We start from the raw sequence: 26319 nt of genomic DNA, 5'->3' as shown, positions 1-26319 counted from the left end.
ACAATACATTCAACACAACACATTCTCACATTCTCGTCACACTACACATTCACTACACATTCTCAACACACAATACATTCAACACAACACATTCTCACATTCTCGTCACACTACACATTCTCAACACATTCTCAATACACAACACATTCAACACAAAACACATTCTCAACACAACACATTCACATCACAACACACATTCTCAACACACAAGTTCACACACATTCTAAACACACAATCCATCACACAATACATTCTAATCTCAACACATTCTCAACACACAACACATTCTCAACACACAATACATTCTCAACACACAACACATTCTCAACACACAACACATTCTCAACACACAATAAATAAAGCATTAACGTTGGCATGGTGTACCTTTCTGTGCGTATTCATCCACAATCTATAGCTCAACGTGAAAATATTCGCAATTAATCGTAAAGGTAGCAAAATAACAAGGTTAATGTTTTCGTTCACTGAGAAACTACACTACCATTTCGCGCTGCTGACTGACGTCACCACAGCTTAGCCTGCCTCTTGCCTGTAGTCAGTCACAGACCTAGGATCAGATGTCCCTTACATTCCATAAGCTTAACAATTCGTACAATGGGAAAATAACTGACCCTGAATCTGTGGCTAGTATCTGTTTCACCCAACACTAGTGCTCCGTGATCATAGCCATTTATCTCTAAAGCTAACCACTATTTGTAAAAGCCACAACCACGTTACCATATTTGTATTTATAATTTCAATCGTATAACGTTATTTCGCTGCATATTAAATCACTGTAAATACTAATGTAAATCATTGTGTCGTTGTACATATTGTGTATAGTTTATAACGTTAGTAGCTAGCTAGCTTGCTAGCCGGCATTCTCGAAACTCCTAACATGCCCCGATTTAAAATGGTTCTCTCCTCTTTGTATACGTTTGTCCTCACAAACAAAGTATTCTGCCAGGGAACTTATGGACACGACAGTAGTAGTAGTTATAAGGTGTTTGAGCTTGTAACGCTAACGTTAGTTAGCTATCGTGGTAGCCCCTTTCGTGACTGTGATGCACCGAGTGCATCACAGTCACGAAAGGGGCTACTATCGTATCAACATGCCGTGGCGTGTAGCTAGCTAGCTTGCTAGCCGGCATTATGCGTGCAGTGCTTTGCCCCACAGGTCTGAGAAGAGGACCTGCACATTTTACTCGTTCCCGAAACTCCTCTACATGCCCCGATTTAAAATGGTTCACGACAGTAGACATAATGCTACATAATCGCATTTAGCAGGGTAACGTTAACGTTAGCTAGCTAGCTTGGTACTATGACCCGTGACAGGGATAAGGTGACAGCCAATAGCGGCTGCGTACTGAACAACAGGCTGCCTAATGGTAATTGTAGTTCTTTTTTTACGACAAATTAAAAAGCTTATAACTACCTTTGTTTCAACCAAAAATGCTTAAACAATCATGTTAGTGGTAGAAGGGAACTCATTTTGTGCAAAAATGGAAAGCTTGCCAATGTTCATGCGGCAGAATTGTTACAATAGCCGATAATCCATTTTCCCAATGCTAAATCCCTATACGGGTGGAACAACCAGTGACGTCAGACTACACCTCCAGTTGTACCTGCATTCGCCCGTGGCCATGCCTGCTCCTGTGTTTCCTTAAAACACAGGGTGGGGCCACTCCTATGCCCTTCCGAGTCTGAATTTCTCGCGTAAAAAAAACAGTCAAGGGTCCTCAGGGCGTGAAGAGCGGGACGCTCAGTCAGTATTCACATAACTAGGGTTATAGGATAACCTTCGTTATGTTTCAACTAACTGAGCGTCCCGCTCTAGCCTATTGGGATCAAAAGGGGAGAGTGGATGCGCAGCCACGACAAATGCACCACCTGAGGACCCCGTATCGAACAGGGAGGAGTGGGAGTCCCGTCCCCCCGCCCGTCCTAACGAGGGGGGGGGGGGGGCGCAGTCAACTCCGACCAAAATGCGAAATAGGGATCAGTCACCCTAGGACGCACAACGTGAGTGGGACCGCGTGTGAAAAACGCACTCTGCGGTCCACACCCACACACTCCTGCTAGCCCACCTGATGCCTGGGTGCAGGAGAAGTCCCGGTACTCAGGACTGTCTGGGAGACCCCCAGTCATGTCCATGAGGTAAAACCTGACAAAAGGGGCCAGGGAGGACCAGGAGGCCACAGCGCAGATGTCCTCCACTGAGGCCCCCCCAAGCAGGGCAGCAGAGGCTGCCACTCCACGAGTGGAGTGTGCCCTGACACCTGCGGGGGGAACCTGTCCGGCCAAAGTGTAGCAGAGGGCAATGCCCTCGCACAACCAATGTGACAGGCGTTGCTTGGACAGCGCCTTACCCGTGTTGAGGTCACCGTAACAGACAAGCAGTTGACTGGTAGCCCTGAGGTCCTGTGTGTGCCTAAGGTACACAGTCAGCGGACGGACAGTCCCCCCAGGACCAGTTGGAGGTCCCAGCTTGGGGACAGAGCGCGTTCAACAGGCTTGAAGCACCCAGCAGGAACCGTCTCATGAGAGGGTGGCTGAACAGCGTTCTGCCCTCAAAGCCCACATGACAAGAAGATATAGCCGCGGTATACACCTTCACTGTCGAGGCCGACAGCCTATCCAGGATAGACTGGAGGATGGACAGAACAGAGTTCAGGGGACATGATACCGGGTCCAGGCTCTCAGCCTCACGCCACTCCTGAAACATACGCCACTTCCCTGCGTAAACCGCGGTAGTGGACAGAGCGCACACATTCTGGATGGTGTTAATCACAGTTGTGTTAAGACGCATCCCCTCTAAATGCAACCTCTCAGCAGCCAAGCCATTAGAGGCTGCCCCAAGACAGGCAGCCGAAACAACGTGCTGCGTGCCTGAGAGAGCGCCCGTGGCGACCAGGGGACAGGCAACGGCGGGGCCACCAGGAGTTGAATCAAGGCCGGGAACCACACGGCTGACCCCCTGTCCGGCGCAACCAGGATCAAAGTCCTGCACTCCTGACATACCCGCTCCAACAGCTGGGCTATCAGATAGATAGCATCCACTCCCAGAGGGGGGTTGTCCTTCCGACTGACTGAGAACCACAGGGGGCACTGGTAGGACTGACTGCTCGCAAACAGGTCCACCACGGCCTCCCCGAATTGGCACCAGATCTGTCTGACTATGCCTCGATGTAGTCCCCACTCGTCTGGGTGGGGACCTCCCTGTGACATCAAATCTGCACCCACATTCTCCTTGCCGGGGATGTGGAGAGCCCTCAGGCTGCGCAGATTGCGAGAGCGCACTCCCCCCTGTCTGTTGATATATGACGCCGACGTCGTGCTGTCAATCCTGACTAGAACGTGCTCGCCCACCACATGAGGGCGGAGCCGTTTGAGGACTAAAAGCACTGCCTTCAATTCCAACACATTGATATGTAGGGCAGACCGAGCAGGCCAGCTGCCTCCTACCGCCTTGGTCAGACATGTCCCCCACCCATCCTGTGAGGGAGGCGTCGGAGAAGACTGTCACGTGCGATGTCCTGCTGCCCATGGGGACCCTGCCGGTGAGGGCCCCCGCCCCCCAGTGGTCGAGGTCCCCCAGCACTGAAGCGGGGACTTTCAGCCGCTTCCACTTGCCTCTCACAGGGTCTATTTTCATACTGAAAAACCACCCCTGTATCCTCCTCGTAAAGAGCCCAGCGGGACCACAGAGTGAGCAGATGCCATCAGGCCGAGCAGGCGCATCACGAACCACGCCGTAACTGTCCTGCCAGGAGGGAACCCCCTGAGCGCACCGAGAATATCCTCTCGACGCCGCTCTGAGAGGGTTGCCCTCATAGACCTTGAGCTTAGAATCAAGCCCAAGTACTCCACCTGTTGGCTGGGAAGAGGAGTACTCTTCTCCCAGTTCACAGCAAAACCGAGGCTGGTGAGGTGTTCGACCACCTGCCTGGTGTGAGACCTGGCGACCTCCTCCGACCGGCTGAGGACCAGAATGTCGTCCAGGTAGAATAGAATTTGTATTCCCTGACGACGCATTGGTCCCAGCACGGTCTCCAAGCACTTGGTGAAAGTGCGAGGGGCCAGAGAGTAGCTGAATGGCAGTCTCTGGTACTCCTACGCTATTCCCTAAAACAGGAAGCGCAGGTATTTCCTGTGAGGAGGGAAGATCGGGATGTGAAAATACGCATCCTTGAGGTCTATGGAGGTGAACCAGTCTCCCACTCTGACAGCGCATAACAGGTGTTTGATGGTCAACATTCTAAACCTTTTCACCGCAATCAAGCGATTGAACGTGGACAGGTCCAGTATGGGTTTGATACCCCCCGTTTTCTTGGGCACCAGAAAATATCGGGAGTAAACACCACTCATCGCGTCCTTCCGTGGGACCGCAAAGATGGCCTGCTTCGCCAACAGAGATTGAATCTCGTCGGCCAGGGCTGCCGCTGCCGTGGACTCTGATAATAGAGTGTTTCAGAACCCAAAAAACGGAGGGTGGGGGTGTGCAAATTGCAACACGAGCCCCGCTCTCAACGTTCTCTCCATCCACACCGCCCCTCGGCGTCGGCTTCCGGTCGGGGTGCCACTCTACCATGTCTGGGCAAAACGTGCGACGTTCGCCAGTCCACTGCGGGAATCTGAAGAAAGTCCAGCGTAGGGCCGAAATCCCATCCGGACGCGCTGGGGAAAACCCGGGGGCTGGGGGAATTCCGGCGGTAGTCCAACGTTCTTTAGTTTCTCTTTCCTCTTCATAATGTTTCCACTGACTGATAGGTGCATCTAGCAAGAATCACGCGTGAAAAAAACGAGATGGGCATAGGAGTGGCCCCACCCTGTGTTTTAAGGAAACACAGGAGCAGGCGTGGCCACGGGCGAATGCAGGTGCAACTGGATTTTTTTCAAGGCATGCGCAATAAGCGCTCGGAAGACGAATATCTCCCAATAGGCTCGAGCGGGACGCTCAGTTAGTTGAAACATAACCATGAATACAAGTCAAGACTGAAGACTACGGGCGACCGTGAGGTGCTCCCTGTAAAAACCTACCTGTTTACCAGGTTAATAATATACCTGTTTACCAGGTTAATAACCTACCTGTTTACCAGGTTAATAGTAATAACCTACCTGTTTACCAGGTTAATAACCTACCTGTTTACCAGGTTAATAATCTACCTGTTTACCAGGTTAATAACCTACCTGTTTACCACGTTAATAATCTACCTGTTTACCACGTTAATAACCTACCTGTTAATTACAAACATCTCAAAACAAACTGGTCAGACTACTGCTTGACCTTACTCCTAGAACCCACCTCACCCCTGCCCACTTTGACAACCTAGGATGGCTTAGAGTAGACAACAGAGTACAGCAACTTGCAATGGGCCTGGTCTACAAGATACACTACACGACCAAGGTACCCATGTACATGTCAAAATACTTCCCAAAGGTCACAAAGGTCAGTGAATACCACGATCACAACACCAGAGGGAGCTCCACAAATCATGTTAAACCCAGATTCGGCTCAAACAAGGGACTAAACACGTTTCGCAATTATGCCACATCAATGTGGAACGCCCTACCTAAAGCTGTAAAGGAATGTGAATCACTACCCACTTTCAAAACCACTCTCAAGGAACACCTACGGGTGACTGCAATTAGAAACTGGCCCCTGTAAATATCCTAACCCAACCCCCTCCAATGTACAGTAAATTACCTAGTATGGTTGTCAATATTCCAATGTACAGTTTTGCTTGTACAGGTGTACAGTGTTTCCCCCCCCAACACCTCCTACCCAACCCCCCCCCACCCAACCCCACCTCCTCCAATGTACAGTTTTTACGTCAAATGTATATACTCCCTTTTCTCGACAATTTTTGTATCACAAACAGTACTGTATTTGCAAATCTGGTATGTCATAAATGTATAGATGTAGCAGTACTGTCTATCTGTATGTCATGTATGTCATATATGTCCTGATGAATTGAAAATGGGGGACCCTGATGTAAACAAGACGAAAGTCTTTCTCTGGTCTGCATCCCCTTAACAATTGTGTGTATTGAGCTGTACTGTACCCATTCTGCAATCTGTTCATAAAGTTTTCAATCAATCAATCAAGGGCTGTGTGTGTGTGGGTCATGAGCAGATAACAGACTCTTAAAGTTATCCGTAAAATGGACAACCACTAGACTGCTTACGCAGATATCTTAGGAGAGGGAAAAAATTCAACAACCGAAAACAACCTTTACAGGTGGAAATCTCAAAGTGAGTAATTAAGAAAATAAATCAAGTCCCAAAAAACAGGACTACTCTCAATAAAGAGGTATAGTATAAAAGTAAATAAGCCACAAGGACACCTCCTAATAAAGGAGTTTATATTGGAAAAAGTAAAACAATAAACCTCCACTAAGGGAGTTTATGTGTAGAATCACATGAGTAGCCTAAAATAAGAATGACTACCATAAAGCTCAATTCTGAATCAGAGATCAGACTACACTTCAATATAATGAGCGTGACCAAAAGGACAGCCAACACTAGTAAATGAAAAAGCAGTTGACACTGCGATCTCCAAACTTAAATAGACTCCACATGGCCATAGGCACAGCTGCACTGCATCAGGTGCAATCAAGCCCACACACCTGCCGACGCATGAGGCAATTAACCACAGGGAACAGGGATTGACAGCTATCCCTCACAGAGAGGTGAAATAAAGCAAAAATAGACAGCTGTCCCTCACAGAAAGGTGAAATAAGGCAAAAACCATGACACCTACATGTTTACCAGGTTAATAACCTACCTGTTTACCAGGTTAATAACCTACCTGTTTACCAGGTTAAAAACCTACCTTTTTACCAGGTTCTATTTCATTCTGGCTCCGCTCAGCGTCAGTCTGCACGCACTTCACTTCGTGCACGAGCACTGAATAAAAAATTCCACAATGTACCTTTACATACCAACATTTGTCTGGCCACACCCCTATCTGCTTACCTTCATAAGCAGGTGTGTGGTCACCTACTCGCCTCCTTCTTCACTTTCACCACAAGGAAGTGCCTTCAGTAGATACCCACACTTGACAAGGTTGTTAGTTGAAGAAAGTTGATACGGTTTAAATTTTTCTTGCTTTTTTCTTCGCTCATATATTCATAAGAAAAAAGCTAAGTCATAATGTCTACCTCGGAGGGTCGCGCTCGCAACGCCACTCTTCACCAGCGGTTCTCCATTGCCGCCTCTGTCGTGCGTCTTGGAGCGGGGTTGAGGCCTCTCTCGTGGTCCGCAGCCACGCCCGGTAGGCGTCCGATGGGTAGTTTGCCTCTCCAAGGAGCTGGTGCACCAGTGCCGTCTCCTGTGCGATGGCCTGGTTCCGGCTCTGGTTCCTTTGCTTCCGGGGAGTCGTCCGCTGTTGGGCGGCCGGTGCCTTTGGTTGCGGGGGATTTGAGACGCAAACTTTTTGCGTCAGCTCGCTCCCGTCGCAAGATGGTGGCTTGCAGACACGAACGGCCTGGTTTTGGTGAATTTCTGGAGCCGGATGAGGATGCGTCTGTCTCTACATGGCCGATGGAAACAGAGGACTACATGATAGAGGCGGACGGGTTCTTGTTTGAAGGCCCGGTGGAGACATGTCTCCCGCCCGTCCAGGTAACACTGGAGGGGGGTGAGATGTCTCCTTGGGGTTCCTCGTCCGCAGATGTTGGGTTAGAACCTACGACTCGGCGGCGGGATGCCCTGCCATCAACCACATCAGAATGTGGCTCCTTAACCAGTAGTCTGCTGCATGTGAGGGACGCGGGCTCGGAGGGGGAAAGTATGCAGGGGGAACTGCGTGCTTTGTTCCCCGAGCTCATGGCGGCGGCGGCAGTCACAAACGGCGTGCCGCTGCCGCAGCCTGTTCCTGTCCCTGATGATCTCATAGGTCATCTATGGCAACATCGCCCGGTGAGAGGGGTGGACGTTGTCTACCCATTTTTCCCTTCAATGGCGGCCTACGTCCGTCAGGGACAGGTGGTCTCCGACATCATGGGCCTTACTCCCGCCTACGTGCAAGTCACGCGGGTGGCGGGTTTGGTAGACGGCATGAAGGAGGGCTTGATAGGCCGATGGCGGCGCTCCTTTGTCCTGAGGTGGTGTGGGAGCCGTTACGGAAGCCGGTTCCCCAAGGGAAATCGGCGAGGCGGTTGGTGTATTGGAGTGACCAGTCATTTATCTCCGGGACACAATCTCTAGCTGCCACTTCCAACATTGCGCAGCTGGCGAGATTCATGTCCGGGATATTGACGGGCGGCACGGAGCTGACTGATTTACAGCATGATCAGCTCGCCCAGTCGGCAGGAGCCATCCTGCATCTGATTCAGCCGCAGGCTATAGCCACTGGGAAAGTGCGCGCCCTGGCCACTCTGATCCAGCGCCACCTTTGGCTGGAGCAGGCGCGTGTGCCGGAGAAGAAGAGGACTCCCCTTCTGACGGCACCCCTCTCCGAGGCTGGACTATTCGGGTCGGCACTGCAGCTGATGACCTCAACCTGCAGGGAGATGCAGGAGGAGCGTTCCGTGCTCCAGCCTCATTTCCCCCCGCCCGATGTTGCCGGTGGAGTCAGACGGCCGCCGCGTCGTTGCGGTTCCTCCGCCATGGCCGCCGCTGCTACAGTACCACCGCCACTGCTGGACCTTCGGCGAAGAAGGCCAGGAGGAGAGAGGGCGCCTCCGCCACTGCAGCCGGCCCATCTACACCCGGAGGTGACGGTAGGGATCGTCGAGACCAGCCGCCGATCGTTTACCGTCCCTCCGGGGCTCCACACGGCTCGTGGCAGGCGTTGCTAAAGTTCAGTTGACTTTTTCCCTGTGTGGTCCCCCCCTGTTCCCTTCCCGGCCCCACTATGATTTGTTGAAAAATAAAGAGTCCCTCCTAAGGAGGGACTGTATTTTTTGTTAACAAACTGTGTGTTTATTCACCAAACATATGATGGGGATGCAACGTGTGAATCTTTCGCTAGTATGGGTTTGATAGGAGGGCTAGACGTTACTTCATGTTAGAGGTTAAGCAAGGCCTGCAGCCTACACTCGGTTGAAAAAGGGTTTTTTCTGCCTCGACCTGAATCTTCACATAAAGGTAGAGGTTAGTTGTGTGCTCTGTTGCTTAAACAGTGATATTGAGCTGCAACACTATTGTGTTGGTTTGCAGTAATGCTCTTATGAAAACGTATCACAGCTCAGCCGCTCTCTCTCTATCAGATTTTCTGTGTCTTACAACATAGATACGGGTGTCGGGTTCACACACACACAACTTGGCCTTGCTATAAACCCTGTTCACAGATGCGTCTGTGGCTAGCGTGCATTGGATTAGCTTGCGCTATCCATTGGCATTGCTACTGAAGGTATCATATGGCTGTTGTTGTCATATGCGAGGGTTGGGCTTGCGAGGGGGTACCGGATAAACCCCTCCTTCCCTCTTCTGATTGGTCAGGGGGTTTCTGGGACTCTCTTTTCATTCGGTCAGGGTCAAGCTGTTAGGCAGCTTGGCACAGGGGGGGGGGGGGGGAAGGGTTTCCCAGACTCCGCACCTATCACAGGCGATTGAGTCTTGGGTTTCCCCCCGTCATAACAAACGTCACTAGGCTCGTTTCTATTAGACGCCGGCTTCCGTGAGTTTAGACCCATATGTACGGTCTATTGTTGTCAAGTTGTCGGGGCAGAGCGTAGGAACTTACTGTTCTACTACGCTCGATATACGTGTAACTTGAGTCGGTTGGTCACATGACTCAATGTTACCGTGACTTTTCAATCTATGGCTCACGTGGGAAGTCTCTCTGAGGAGTTCCGTCTCTCCTCTGTGGTGAAGGTGGCGGGATGTAAAAATGTAAACAATTTTTACCCTCGGCTGCGTCACGTGGGATTCATGTCAGTCGGTGTTTTTCTTTTTTAATAAAAAAGAGTGGAGAATATGAAGCACGACAACCTTCTTGTCGTTCTCCCAGGCGCCTTGAAGGATCAATGTGGGGTCTGGTTAGACTGTCCATTGATATGTTTTGGGTCCCGACGCATACATAGTGCTGGCTCGGGGTGTTTCTGTTAAGAATCATGCGGGAGGCTAGTACGCCTTGGTTGCTTGTTGTTAAAACAGCGTTTTTATAGGGCAACTGGGATGTGGGATTATTTCCTCTTCCGAGAGCCTGTTACTGGGTCTCGACGGATTCTCATTCATATCTGGGGGATGTTAACGGAATAGATCAGAACATAGTAGAGGGGTCTCACGCCCTTGGGGTGGGCCACTGAGCGCGGTATAAATAGGACCGTCTGGGTGGCGCCCTCTTTTCATGTTTTAGATCAACACGCATACCTGCCCCCTCTCCTGGAGTGGGCATGTCGGCGTGGTTAGGACACGGGACTGGTTCTGGTCGCGCTGGTCCAGGTTAGTTAACCCGTTGTCCGCCGGGGATGTGCTGTTCTGGTACCCTGAGGGACTTGTGCTTTTTTCGGGGGGAAAAATGCCGGGTCGGCCCGGGTGTCACGGGGTTAGGCGTTATGGAGACCCTTTGTTGGGTACACGTTGTACCTGGCACTATTATAAGGGTCTGGTTCTCCTTCTTTCGCTCCTCTCATGCATGGCGAAGAGGGGGCTGTTGGGGTGGTCTTCTGGACCTCCTCTGGTAACCCTGTGTGCTTCCCGAGCCGCCGGGCCCGGTCCGAAGTAATGTTTCGTTGAAACCGTAGGCCTGGGATAACCCTTTTTTCTTGAGGGGTTATAGGAACAATCACCGTATGTGGTACCAAGATGGTGGTTGATTCCCTGGTGTGTTGGAGCAGAGTCAACTCCCGGGTTACCCGGTTGAGTGTGCCCCTGCACGTTCATGACGTCTGCCAATCGTGTCAGCCTTCTCTGCCTCGACCCCTCTGGGTGGTTTTTTTTTGATGGAGGCTTTGTCATGGTGCGCAACAACGCCAGCATACGCCCCTTCCGCCGGGGGGGCTGTTTTCAGTTGACCCCTTTGGCGCCTGTCTCGTCCGCAGTGCTCCAGGCTCGGGTCTACAGCCTGTTGCCTGGTTTCCCCGGTGCGCTGCCTGCTTCCGTTGGTTAACCTTTTGAATGGTTTACGGCCATGCTGACTGCCTGTGTTGCAGGGTCAGTGTGCCAGGCGGTGTACTATTGGGGGAAAGGGCCCGCTCTTGGAGGGGCCCTGTCCGAATACGCTGGCGATGTGGGGGGCGGTGTCACTAAGTGACCGCCTGGTGGGGTCTTGATGCCTGGCGTCATTGACCTCTCCGGGCCCCCCTTTTTCCAGGGGATCCAGTCCCTTCAGTGGGTCTGGGTCTTCCTTCGCGCTCCGCTGCTACGGCCTTGCCACGGGGTTGAGTTGCTCTTGACCCCGTGATTTTGGGGGCAGTAACAAGGGTTGTTCCTTCCGTTCGTTCCCTGGTGGCATGCGGGTTGTGCGTGTGCGTAGTCGTGGGGTCAAGCCACGATCTGCTCACCCTGTGCGTTGAGTTGCTTGAGTTCCTCTTCGCACGGTCGGATCCGTCTCCCTCCCGTCCTCCAATAGGGAGGGTATCCCTCCATTAGGGAGGGTCGGAGGGCTCGGTCCTCCCCCGGTCTGATGGTATAAACCTACCTGATCGCAGACCTGTTTGCCAGGCCTTTTAGCTTTTAAACTGGGCTTTTTTAGCCTGGATAGTCTGATCTCACACCTACTCGGTTTCATGTTGTATATTTACTTGTAAACGTACTTGTTTAATCGTATTTGTCGTATATGTATTGCTTTCTTTTTTACCATGTTTTTACTGTGTTTTATTTATAGTGCCATCACTTTGTTTAAAATGTGCTTTAGGAATAAAAAGGTACTTACTATGGAACTCTAGGATATCAACAGATTATCTTGAGATGAAAGAGCGTTCTCACCCTTCTGCTGACTCATCCGTGTTTTCTTTAGTAGGAGGACCTTCCATGTTATCATCCCTCTCTTCTGTCCTCCTCTCCTGCACCTTGTCCTCAGCTTCTTCTTCCATCAGGCGTTTGACTTCAGTGTCTGCCGTCTTTCTGTACAAATATATAAAAAGAAAAAGAAAAATAGTTTATTCAAAGCTTATAGCACAAGTGATACAATATGGGGGGGGTGCCACCCGGTGGGTATGGATATAAAATGTTTATCACGGTATATTTAGATTGTTGGATGGTAACTGTTTATATCACTGTATATTTATTTGTTATTGACCATTGTTAGGATGTGGCCAAGCGGTGGAACAATAGAGTCTGAGGAAGGTCGTCAACACCCGGTGGTTTGTTTTTATTTTCTCTTCTTTTGTTCACCAGTGGAAAAACAGGCTGCAGCCAAACTAATTACAATAACATAGCATTTACATATAAAGAAATTCCATTTGAAAATAAGAGCAAAAATACAAAACTATTCAACTTTACATACAAACTAAATATCACACAACAACTAGGCCCTTGGCTATGAGAACTAGTTCCAGCAAGGCTGTGTCTCTCTTCCAAGCCTGCTTCTACTTCTCCTTCTACTTTCTCTTCCCCCCGAGAGGATCTTCTATCCCAGGCTTTATCCTGGAAGCTCCTCCTACAGAGACAAACCCAAATTACAATCAATCAATTAAGCAATACTAGGGGTGTAACGGTTCACAAAAACCACAGTTCGGTACGTACCTCGGTTTTGAAGTCAAGGTTCGGTACGGGTTTTCGGTACAGTGGGGGAAAGTTTGGCTTTCCATGTTCCACTCACGGGTGATGTAGTGTGCAGTAACTAATTTTACTTGTAGGGCTGTTAACAAATATTCTATATTGAAATTAATAATAGACTTGTATCGTTTTTTCTTTATCTCTTTTTATCTAAACAATTGTGCATAATGCAGATGGGTCGGATTGATATTGTTGTTGGTGTCTTTCCCAGCAACATCTATGCTATGTGTTTGTATGTTTTGCAGATGCGTTTGTCAACAACCTCGGTGTGGGGGGGATGGGGTGGGAATCAGGGAGGGGAAGGGGAAATGAAGGGAAAAAAAGAAAAAAAGATGGAAAATGTACAATAGAAATGTTAAATAATTTTTTTCCTGTAATAGACTTGTAAAAAATATATATATAATAATAATTATATTAGATTGTGAAAAAAACAGCCCCCAGTGGGCAGTCGTTAGTGGTTAACATACCGTTGTATTTGTTCGGTACACTACACAACCGTTCGGTACGGTACGGTACACACTGAAACGGATTCGGTATGGATTGCGATATTAACACTTTGATTGCCTAAGGCTAAATTCATGATATACCATAGGTTGCCAGCTCTATTTGTCTATGGAGAAGTTCCCCTTCTTTGCAGGGCTATAACTTTTTAAATTCTATTGCTAAATTGCCATTATTAGGGCCCATTCAATGTCCTATATGTATTGTTCAGGGTGTATGAACGTTAAACTTTTTCATTCACATATTCATACTAAAATATGATCTAAAGTATAAGTATGTTTTCATCTCTTTCTGCAGCTTTCTCCAGAACGTGATTTATAGCCCCAAATGCATTATATTGATGATCAAATACAGTTTGATAGCAATCTGCGCGATATAAGAAAATCCAACTGGACGGACTTCTGGAAGTTACTACACGTCATCTGATGTTGACCGGATGGGCGAGGGGGCGTTTATAATTCCGTGGGCAGCGTTATACCATTCATCTAATGTGGGTCAAATGTTCATCATAGCAGTTAGTGTCGAACACGGAAATATTACACGCTAAAACTCACCCCAGTCTCCGCGGGCCGTTGGGCGATCAGCGTGGGGTAGACAGTTTTCCATTATGGGATGTAAAAATATCCGGTCCATTTCCAGCTTGTATAATCAATCAATCAATCAATCAAATTTATTTATAAAGCACATTTCACATGACGCGTGTCAACCAAAGTGCTGTACAGAGGGTAAATACATAAATCCATAAGATACATATAGACAACAATCACACTCCGTTTTATGGGAGGGCACACAGGCAAACACATAGAAAAACAGGGCATGAGTCAGTGAACGGGAAAGGCTAGTAGGTAGAAGTGGGTTTTGAGCCTCGATTTGAAGGCATCTATCGAGGGGGCGAGCCTAATGGAGGTGGGGATGCTGTTCCACAGTTCAGGGGCTGCGACAGCAAAGGCACGGCCCCCCCTGAGCTTGAGGTTAGACCTCCGGACTGTCAGGAGCCTCTGATCGGCTGACCTGAGGGACCTGGTGTTGGAATAGGGGGATAGGAGGTCTGAGATGTAGGAGGGTGTGTGACCATTAAGGGCTTTAAAAACAAATAGGAGAACCTTAAAATCTATCCTGTAGCGTACTGGGAGCCAATGAAGGGAGGCAAGGACAGGGGTGATGTGGTCTCTCTTGCGGGTTCCGGTCAACAGTCTGGCAGCAGCGTTTTGTACCAGTTGTAAGCGGGACAGGGAAGACTGGTTAATGCCTATATAGAGGGAGTTGCAGTAGTCTAATCTAGATGAAATGAAGGCGTGAATGACTCTCTGAAGGTCTGCAGGGGAGAGAAGGGCTTTGAGTTTGGCAATGGTGCGTAGTTGGAAAAAACATGCCTTTACCACTGAGTTTACTTGTCTGTCAAATTTAAATTGTGGATCAAAAATGACACCTAGGTTCTTGACATACGGCTTGACCAGGGAGGACAGGTTGCCAAGGCTGTTGGTAAGGGTGGTGACAGCGTCTGGGGGACCAAAGAGGATTATTTCGGATTTGTTTTGATTTAGTTGTAGAGAGTTTTGTGCCATCCAACATTTAACATCATCCAGGCAGGATATGAGACTGTTAAGTAGAGACTGGTTGTTGGGTTTCAGGGAAACATAAAGCTGTGTGTCGTCAGCATAACAGTGAAAAGAGATGTTGTGCTTCTGAATGATTGGACCAAGGGGTAGCATGTAAAGGGAGAACAGGATCGGGCCAAGGATGGACCCTTGTGGGACCCCACAGGAGAGGGAGGTTGAGGGGGAGGAGCAGTTGGCGATGTTGACAGCAAAGCTTCTATTTGTGAGATAGGAGGAAAACCATGCTAATGCAGTGTCACTGACACCAACCCCATGTTGGAGACGATCTAATAAAATGGTGTGATCAACAGTGTCGAAGGCTGCACTGAGGTCAAGCAGCATTAAAATAGAGCAGTCACGGTTGTCAGCGGCGAGGAGTAGGTCATTTGACACTTTAAGGAGGGCTGATTCTGTGCTATGGCCAGTCCTGAACCCTGACTGAAATGTCTCCAGGATGCTGTTCTGGTGCAGGTAGGGAGACAATTGGCACAGAACAACCTTTTCAAGTATTTTTGACAGAAAAGGAAGCTTGGAAATGGGCCTGTAATTACTGTGCAGGGTGGGGTCAAGGTTTGGTTTTTTCAATAGGGGCTGGACTACTGCATGTTTAAAGCAGGATGGAACAGTACCAGTTGCCAGGGAGCTGTTAATAATGGAGAGGATGCTGGGACCGGTTGTGTGAAAAACCTGTTTCAGGAGAGCAGTGGGAACAGTGTCAAGGGGGCAGGTTGCAGGTTTCATAGAGGAAACTATCTCTGTGAGGGTGAGTAGACTGATGGGCTGAAAGCAGGTCAGTGTAGATGAGCAGACCAGAGGGACAGCTACATTACGTGTGGGGGGTGAGATGTTCCTTCTGATATTTTCAACTTTGGTGGTGAAAAAATTTGAGAATTCCTCACACTTAGCTGGGGACACATCCAGGCAGGTGCTGGGGGGGGGGCTAATGAGAGAGTTGATGGTAGTGAACAGGGTCCTGGGGTTGTGGGAATTGTTGATGAGGTCAGAAAAATATGTGATTCTCGCCGCTTTAACCGCTAGCTGGTAGTTAATGCGACTGTCCCTAAGCATTTCAAGTGAAACTTGAAGTTTGTCACGTTTCCACTTCCGCTCTGCCTTCCTATACTCTTTTCTCTGGGCTCTGGTGTTATCATTGAGCCAGGGCTGCCCTTTAGGCTTAGGTTTTTTCTGTCTAAGGGGGGCTACAGAGTCTAGAGTGGAGAGGCAGGTGGTGTTGAAAAGGGATGTAAGCTCTTCAGTGCTAAGATGGGAGGGAGAGGCTTCAATAGTGCAGGTGTTAGGGGCAGCTATGAAGGCAGTGGAGAACTTACTGGCAGTCGAGGGGTTAATGTTGCGAGAGAGACGTGCAGGGGGAAGGGGTTTGGGTGTGGGGAGTAACAGAGATAAGGTAAACATAACAGCAAGATGATCAGATGAGCATGCATTTGTTGTGATTAAACCGGACACTGGAAAACCAGATGTTAACACTAGATCTAGTGTATGGCCCAACCTGTGGGTAGAGTCAGTGACGAGCTGGGAGAGACCAAACGAGTCAATCAGATGTAAAAAGTCTGACACCATAGGCTTGGAAGGGCAGCATACATGAATGTTAAAGTCTCCAAGGATCAAAACTTTGTCATGCTTTGACATAATAGTAGAGATAAAATCCGAAAATTGTAAAATAAAGTTCTTACTACTTGGCGGTCGATACACAAGAACAATTAGGAGGGGAGAGTCCAAGTCTAGCATAATCAACTGTACCTCGAAGCTGGAGAAATTGTCACAGTTGAGAGCGCGGCAGTTGAAGGTTTTTTTAAACAGCACGGCCAGACCTCCTCCTCGTCCGGAGGATCTGGGTGCGCTGAAGAAATTGCAGTCATTGGGGCATAATTCAACGAGAGGCGCAAACTCGCCAACGGTTAGCCAGGTTTCAGTTAGCAGTAGGAAGTCCAGTCCGTTTTTGATCACAAAGTCATTTAAGACGAATGTTTTGTTGGAGATGTGATTCGCGTTGATCAGAGCCATTTTCACTTCAACTGGGTCGGGGGCAGCAGTGATGGTATGATCCGATGACGGGGGTATCCACACCAGCGGGCGGAGGTTGTCAGAGACTACCCCCCCGCGTTTCGCGCGCGGCCTGGGGGGAATCCCCGCCATCGGCAGCCCATCCAGGTTTACGTTAAGTGTAATCGCGCGAAGTGAGATGTATCTCGGCTCCAGGGAACGTCTGTGGATGTAGTAAGAGCGCTGATCGGGTCCATCGTCGTAGAGCTGGAGGAGATGGCTCGGTGGAGAAGGAGAACGGGAACCGGCAAGGCTTCTCAGCTTAACCGAGTTACCTGCACGTTTACCCCGCCTTCTGAATCGCTTCCTCCGGTAACAGGGGCAGCGCGGAGCCCATACTCCCTCAGGAAGACGTGAGAACAGGCAGCGGTGAGTATTCCCGCCATTGGCGTCCGGGGTGCATATAGAGGGTCGAATGTTCAGTAGAGTTTGCCGATCATAGACGATAATGCCGTGTACAACACACACATACGACGGTACAAACAGAGCGAGGACAAACGAACAAATTAGGAGCAACAGCAAGCGATGACAAGCAGCCAACAACACTGGCGCGGCCATTTTGGAATGCTTGGAATGTGACAGCGTGAGAACTCCCAGCATAGTCGTAGTACTATGTAATATAATAGTATATACGTCCAAATAGTATATACGTCCAAATCATGTTGTTTATCGAGTTATTGGCAACGGATCGCTATGTATTGTGACGAGCTAGAGTGCCGGAACCTATACCGAGTGCCCGGAAGTAATATGGGTGAACAGCACATCGTCCAAGTAACTTCCTGTTTGGCGATTGCGCCGATCGGCCACCAGATGGCGCTCTTGAACCGCTAGAGGGTTCAGTGGGGCTTTTTGGTGGGTCTCAGGCCAGCGGATGGGAAATATGAATCCGATCACAGATTTTTGAAATATTGATATCAAAGACGAGTTACGGCGTCTTCGGCAACTTGAGCATGGCGGGGAAGGACGCCTAAACTCGTCTTCTGGCAGTTAAAGTGTTAATATTGCGATATATTGTAGGGATGCTCGATATTGGCTTTTTTACCGATACCGATATTGTCCAACTCTTAATTTCCGATACCGATATCAACCGATACCGATATATGCAGGGTCCCCCCCCCCCAAAATGTAATAATTTCAGGTAATTAACATTACATATGTCTTGTTGTGGAATTAAGGGTAACTTATCAGATTCAATTATAAAAAGTCAGATCATGAAGGACAAAGAATGTGAATTTGAATTTTTGGTCACAAATCTTTCAGAAATTGAAAAGTTATTGTCTGAATTGAAATGTGACAAACCCTCTGGTCACGACAATCTGGACAGTAGACTTGTGAAGCTATCAGCTGGAAGTATTGCTGGTCCGATATGTCATATATTCAATTTGAGTCTTAAGGAAGGAATTTATCCGCAAATATGGAAGGTAGCTAAGGTCACTCCTCTACCAAAAAATAGAAAAGAATCATTCACTGGACCAAATAGTAGGCCAATCAGTATTTTACCTGTTTTAGGTATACTTATGGAAAGAATTGCATTCAAACAAATTCAAAATTATTTCTCCCTTAATAACATAAATTCTGACTTTCAACATGCTTACAAACCAGGCTATTCAACATGCACAGCACTTACACAATTGGCTGATGATTGGCTAAGAAATATTGACTGTAAATTATTAGTTGGTACAGTACTGTTAGATTTTAGCGCAGCTTTTGATCTCATTGATCATGAACTGCTGCTTACAAAACTAGCTGATTATGGTTTCAAACACTCAGCTACTAACTGGATGAAAAGTTATTTATTCATGAGACAACAATGTGTCCTGTTTAATGGAACTTTATCAAGCTTTAAAACGCTACAATGTGGCATTCCTCAAGGAAGTTGCCTTGGACCATTATTATATTCAATATTTGTAAATGATATGCCACAAAGTTTAAGAAATGCAAGCAGTTCCATTTATGCAGATGACACTACAATATATGCTTCGGCAAGCAATGCCAAAGACCTCAGCAGTCTTCTTCAAAGCGAGTTAATGCAGATTTCTGAATGGGTCACGGTAAATAAGCTGAAACTAAATGCATCCAAAACAAAATGTCTAATTATTTGTTCAAAGCATGCTCAGAGAGAGAATCACAGATTAAATATTTCTTTGCAGGGTGCAGATATTGAGCAAGTTAAGGAGGCCAGATTGCTTGGAGTTATAATAGATGAAACACTCTCTTGGTCAACTCACATTAACAATATTGTAACAAAAATGAGCAGAAGTATTTCAATTATTAGACGGAATGCCTATTTTTTAACAGACACAGCTACCAAGCAAGTCATACAATCACTAGTTTTGTCACATCTGGACTACTGTCCAGCAATCTGGTCAAATGCATCCAAACAAGATTTAAATAAAATACAGCTTACTCAAAATAGAGCTGCAAGACTTGCATTGCATAGCTCAATTAGAAACAGTGTTGAGAAAATGCACAAGGAACTGTCATGGATGAGAGTCAATGAGAGACTAGTGTGTAGTCTTATTTTGTTTATGAGAAATATTTATACTTTGCATAAACCTGTGTGCCTCTTTTTGCAGCTGGTGCTTATTAGTGATGGTCATGGCTATGGCACTAGACAAGCCTTGAAGGGTCGGTTCGCCCTGCCGAGACCCAGAACTGAAGCCTTAAAGAAAACTGTAATGTACAGGGCAATGTCCTACTGGAATAGACTTCCACAATATTTGGTTTCAATTACCAGTAAGGTGGGATTCAAGAGGAGACTACGAGTGGCTGTAATGCAGAAAGAGGTTGATTTTGGTTAGGTCTAATCTGTGTCTAATGAATGGGTTCTTGTGTTGGGTTATGTGTTGTTTTGGAATGTGTTTGTCTAGTGGTTATGAGTATTAGAGTATGAGTGTATGGAATGTTGTGCTGTTTTTGAGCACATTTTAGTTTGCTCTGAGATGTCTTTGTTGTTTTATTGATATTTGTTGTTTTATTGATATTTGTTATTGTTGTCTTTGTTGTCTTTGTTGTTTTATTGATATTTGTTGTTTTATTGATATTTGTTTTTGTTCTATATTAGAAAATTTGGCATACATATTTGGTTGTATGTCTGATTTTAATTGGTTTAATGTTCTATAATTGTTTGTATATTTTATTGGTGTTTTATTGATATTTGTTTTGTTTTTATGTTGTTTATTGATTATTCTTGTTTAATTTTATATGTTTGGATCCAGACCCCAGGAAGAATAGTCGCTGCTGAGGCAGTGACTAATGGGGATCTGAAATAAAGAAATGAAATAAAGAAATAACATAACATTATGCATACTTTTGACAATAAATAAAATCAGAATTTGTTCTTACTTGCTTGCCTGGGTAAATAAAGGTTATAGAAATGTTTAAAAAAATAAATAAAAAAAAAGTATGAAAACCGATACAGATATTTTCCGATATCACATTTTAATGCCAATATCGGTAGGCCGATAATATCGGACATCCCTAATATATTGAGATTTATTACCTTTTTTCAACTGCAAAGTAAAACTTTGTCAACATGTTTTATCTAATCAAATAAAGTTCAGTCTGTTTATCTCACTTCAATCATCTTTATTGCAGAACATGGTATTTTCTCAAGCAGACAGATGTAAACACTGTAATCTGTGTTGCATGTACCTGACAAACTGAACTGTTTGTATTACAGTCATATTCCAATCTGAATGCAACTTCCTTATACAAAAAAGAAAAAAACGAAATTTTTAATAAATAATTAAATATCGATACTTGGCGTCCCTGTATCGCAAAGTATCGCGATACTACTACGTATCGATTTTCTTCCCCACCCCTAGTACGGATACGAGTATCTTTACACCCCTAAGCAATACAGACATTATTTTACACCTTAAATAATTCTGTACAACATGGATACATCACTCCATACTGACCTACCATCACAAAACACTAAAGGTGTTTAGGGCACTTCATAAGTCTATTCCCTTCTCATTATGAAAACCCCCCTCTGTACCACACTTGGTACCTTCCGGATCCCCCCTCCAGAAAAGGCTTTGGCCTCTCCCAGTTCTGGTTGGGCAGCCAGAGATTCTACAATGAACCAAGTGTGAGCACAGAGACAAAACAGGGTATTTGCTAAACAATTTAAATAAACATAACATGTTATTATTCAACAGAATGTGTTTGTCTGCTGTGCATGGGGTTTACCAGCATACCAGCATGTAAGATACAAACAATGCCAAAAGCCTAAGCTAAATGTTTGGCTAGCATGAAATGCCAGGGCAACCATTACAACTCAGAGAACACAATCCACAATTCTTTGCCAGCAAGATGTTATTATACATAGAGTGGTGTGTGAATGACGCATCCTACTTATAGGGCATGGGATAGCCCCATGACAACCTTATTTATTATAACATATAATATAACAGATAGGGCATACAGACCCTCATCTGCACCTTTGATTACACTGTTTACTTGCTCATATTCTCATATTCAGAGTTAATTATACCGTTTATTACACTGCTTATTTTTAGTTGTACTATAATTCTATTGCCTACATTCTATTGCCTACATGTATTTACTACATTCTATTACCCTGCCCATGCCTGTACACCCCCCCCCCCCCCCCCCCCCGGGGCTTAACTATGAGATTTAGATTTAGATAAAAATGTATCGTCAGTACAGTACAACAAAAAGACGTTTGGCATCCAACCAGAGTGCACAAATAACAGTAAAGTGCAATAGTAATATACAATGTACAGGTGATTAAACTGAGTCTATATTATATAAATTTGTACTGAGTAATAGTGCCAATTAGATGCATGTACAGAGTTATAGTATTTTTTTATTCAGAGGAAAGAGACATTCACATCAGCATTTCATATTAATTCCCATGCACAGTGGCATAAAAAGTGTCTTTTCAGTATATAGATAGTCCGTCAGTATATAGTCATATACTGTGTAGCCTGCCTGCTTGCAGTTGTGATAGTCTAAAAGAGTTATAGTATTAATATGTACAGTGATGCAGGTATAGATGACATCATAGGGGCCATAATCAAACTAATTTACTCTCAACAACCGCTAAAGGAATGTGTACCGAATATTGAACTGTGCAAATACATCCTGCTGGACCACGAATACAGTTCAGGAATCCATTCCTGTGTCCTCCTGACCGTTACACCATTGTCTTTACTGCCAAAACCTAGATGCACTAGAGTCAGGTCAGCAATAGGCGGCCCGCAGGCCGAAATTGGCCCGCCAGCAATAATATCTGGCCCCTCAGATTATTTTCAAAAGAATTAAATAAAAAATTATTCTGGCCAACTAGGCTAGATGTTAGCTATAATGTCCAAATAGAGAAACTACCACAACCTAAAGAATGCTTATTATACTTTGTTTTATCCGTGTTGAGAGTGAATAACAGGTAGGCAGCGAGGTGCAATGTAGCGCTTGCTCAACATGAAAAAAGTCGGTGGACAGTGCCTGGTGCTGAAATAACAAACAAGCAGTGTGGTGTGAAATTAAACCAGTTCAGTAAGTCATTCAAACTTTATCTTTACTTATATATGACTGATGGCACCACACATGTGAACAGTATAACAATGCAATTAAACTGAAGTCAAATCAGAGCAAAAAAAGCTGAATCTGCTTCAAGAAGATGCGCTACATTAGGTATATAAGGAATTACAACAAGACATTTATTAACTAAATAAAAAATACAATTAGGCTTTTAACCCTCTAAAACCAGACTGATGAGGACTAAGCACTATGTAACGATGCATCGATTAATCGAAATGCATCGATTCTAATGTGTTCGATTCGATGCATCGATTTGAATATGTTAGAATCGATTATAATCTAAATTAATCAAAATTAAAAAATTATTTTTTTTAATGGTTTTTTGTGTGTATTGTTTTTATTGACCTATAGTCCATTCATGCTGAGTGAATCAGTTCCCCCAGCCACATTTGTGTATTCAAAATGTTTTGGGGAATTAACTGATAGAAAATGTATCGAATCAAATCGTGATCAAATGAAGAGATTTCATGATGCATTGAATCGTTGCCTGAAGAATCGTAATCGAATCGAATCGTTGTGAGGTGGAATCGTTACACCCCTACTCAGGGACGTGCACAGGACTTTAGAGGGGCAGGTGCTCAAAGGCTGAAAAGGGCACTACACTTGTGTGTATATATTATCCGAGCGCGCAAGCACGATTTTTAAGGGCCCTTTTCGGGTGGGGGGCCCCCTTTTTATGCTTTTTGGGGGGTTTTGGTGATAAAATAGTGCTGTATATTCTGTATTGTTTAATATAAATGCATTTTTTATTCCAATCCCGATTTGTATTTGAGATTCCCAAATCCCATCGGACTTGACTTCTTCGTGTCCCTCAATGAGTGTAATACCAGCATTCAACTGTATGCGCCACAGCGGTTTCTATCATCATCATCATCACCACCCACGCTATGCATAAAATATATAGATCCACGGAGAGGCACGCTGAGGAGGCCGTGCAAACTGCAATGGAATATGGGGCATCTCTCCCTCTTTACCTAATATTTTGATTCTATCCTGACATTTTTCAGTTGGAAGGGCAGTCTATATGCGTAACGATAAAAAAAATAAAAAATAAAAAAAAATAAAAAGGGGCACTTTTTTGATGAGGCTCAAAAAGGCAGGTGCTCAAGCACCCCTTGGCCTCTATGTGTGCACGTGCCTGCCCCTACTAAGCACTGAGTTAATTGAAAGAAAATGTTTGAACTGATTGTTTACTAGTGACTCAATACTTTTGCCAAAAAGGGCAGAGATGGGTCTATACTAAATTAACTCTCTCACCGCCCTTATGTAGTGGGAGTACGCTAGCCGATTTCCACTCAAGGAGGAAGCTTACCAGAGGCAACAGAGATATTAAATATGCAAGTCAACTGCTCAGTAATAACTAGAGCAGCCAGTTTGATCAAGTAAGCCTCCAGGCCAGTGGTCACCATTCACCAACCCGTCGATCGCGATCGACTGGTCGATCTTTGAGACCTTCCCTGTAGATATTTCCCGGAAAAAAAATGAAAAAAAAAAAAAATCTTTCCCTGAGAGTCCACATTACAGTTCTACTTTTGTTTTGATGTGAAAAGTGATGCTGCATAAGATTACTGCACTTAGCACTGACTGAGAAAGTACATATTACAGTTCTACTTTGACAAACATATTTACAATTAGCATGTTCTAATGTTAATAATATGAGTCCACATTACAGTTCTACTTTTGTTTTGATGTGAAAAGTGATGCTGCATAAGAGGACTGCACTTAGCACTGACTGAGAAAGTACATATTACAGTTCTACTTTATAAAATGCTAATTGTAAATATGTTTGGCAATGTTAATAGGAGAAGGTCCACATTACAGTTCTACTTTTGTTTTGATGTGAAAAGTGATGCTGCATAAGATGACTGCACTTAGCACTGACTGAAAAAGTACATATTACAGTTCTACTTTGACGTTTTAATGTTGGACCAAAGCATTGCATGTAATTAGAATACAGGCAAATAAAAGTAATTTAGTTTAAAGTACAATCTTGGCTGAGTTTTTCTCTCAACGCTTCAATAGGTAGATCTTGCCTCCACCAAAAAAAAAAGTGATCTTGGGCTTAAAAAGGTTGGTGACCACTGCTCCAGGCCATCTTCACCAGTTGTCTAATGCTACTACTACGTGATAAACCTCATCAAGTGTAAATGGGATGAGAGAAAAATTTCAATGAGGAGACATTTGACCCCGACTATCAGTTGCAGCAGCTGAAAGAGACCCAGTTATATGTCTGCCAAAAAGAAGTCCTGTCTCAGCAAAATGCTGGTTAAATAACTGACAGATGGCATTCTTATCAGAGATCTCATGGTTGTTGAATTAAATATGGGTGGGAGGGGAATTGGAGGATTTGTTTTTGTTTACATTTACTGCATTCCAAAATATTGCAGGATTAGAATATGCATTTGTAACTAGAATAATGTAATAGTCTGTTTTTGCTTTTCTTACAGCATTTGTACACTTGTTCCTAATCTGACGAAAGGATTCAAGAGGTTTATTCATCACATACATACACACACAAGACATATAGTGAGATGAAAGGCAAGCCAGTGTTGAGTCACCAGAGCGCCGAGCACAAGACCCTGATGTAAACAAGACAAACGTCTTTCTCTGGTCTGCATCCCCTTAACAATTGTGTGTATTGAGCCGTACTGTATTGTACCCATTCTGCAATCTGTTAAATAAAGTTTTCATTAATTCATTCATTCCTATCCCTAAACAATGGAGAGAACCCAGGGCTGAACCATGGTGTGACTCTGTCCTTAATGCGAACCCTCTTGAATGGAGCGTGTCTATTTACTACAGCATTAAATTAGTCTATACGTGAGTACAAGACTACCTGAACCTCAGGCTCAGACATGACATTTATGTCACCCATAAACCTCTCTGTATCAAAGTTTAAAAAAAATCCTCTTTGACACCACTTGAGACCCTGACTTCCTTACACCTAGCTCAAAAACACCTCTAGAAGGATATTTATCAACCTTATTAGTGAAAATAAGGTATATCAGAGTGGACTTAGTGATCTTTGAGGTTTGGCCTAGTTGGTGCTACTATCAATTGGCTTAAGTTTAGGCCACACATTAAATGTTTAAGCTGCAAAGAAACATCACTCAGCCAATTCAAATGTAGGTCGCCCATTACAAGCAACTCATCAGCAGAGTATTCAGAAAGCATGTTCACTAAAGCAGCTTAGTATCTGGATGTGCTGATGGAGGAGGGTACACTCCTACCACAGTCATAGAATCAAGACCACCTTGAACCTTTAAAGCAAGAAACTCAAAGCACTTTGGGAGAGAGACAGCATTTAAAATCGTCACTGGAAGACTAGACATGACATCAATTCCTACTCCCCCACCCTTGCCTATACCTATACGGTCCATTATAATTACAAAGAGCCAAATCTGAGTTATCAATATTCTCTCCAAGCCAAGTTTCACCCAAAACCAAAATATCTGGGGTTGTCTGTTCAACTCAGCGATCAAACAGGCTTTATTCCTAATAGACATATTTATTACAATTTAAGACGGTTATTCAATATACTTTATACGAAACACAATACAGAGACAGTGGTGATTTCAGTGGATGCTCAGAAGGCCTTCGATCAGGTCGAGTGGCCATATATGTATGTGACCCTAGAGGCATTTGGTTTCGGGAAGGTATTTATTGACTGGATACGGATTTTGTATGCTCATCCCACAGCAAGTGTAGTTACTAACCAGGATATTTCCTCTCAGTTTCCACTATACCGTGGGACAAGGCAAGGAGATCCATGCTCTCCTTATCTTTTTGATTTAGTCATAGAAACACTAGCTACAAAAATTCGACAACATCCTAGAATATCACCTGTCTCCATAAAAGGGCAAAAGCATCATTTATCAATGTATGCAGATGACATTTTGTTATACGCATCTAACCCACAGGA

General features: G+C 45.4%; 1 protein-coding gene across 1 annotated transcript in view; it reads right to left on the bottom strand.

The window, feature by feature from the left end:
* The window catches only part of LOC311232584 (uncharacterized protein), a gene marked incomplete at its 3' end in the record, with an annotated part of 110899 nt that overhangs the window by 70346 nt on the left and 14234 nt on the right, over positions 1 to 26319 (bottom strand). Inside the window, exon 3 of the mRNA XM_084319445.1 lies at positions 11875 to 12012. Coding sequence (XP_084175571.1) covers positions 11875 to 11981 — 107 coding nt within the window. The 5' untranslated portion in view covers positions 11982 to 12012. The remainder of the gene's footprint in view (positions 1 to 11874; positions 12013 to 26319) is intronic.

This window comes from Notolepis coatsorum, assembly GCF_963971535.1.
Source record: "Notolepis coatsorum genome assembly, chromosome: 7".
Lineage (NCBI taxonomy): Eukaryota > Metazoa > Chordata > Actinopteri > Aulopiformes > Paralepididae > Notolepis > Notolepis coatsorum.
This window is presented reverse-complemented; position numbering and strand designations above follow the sequence as displayed.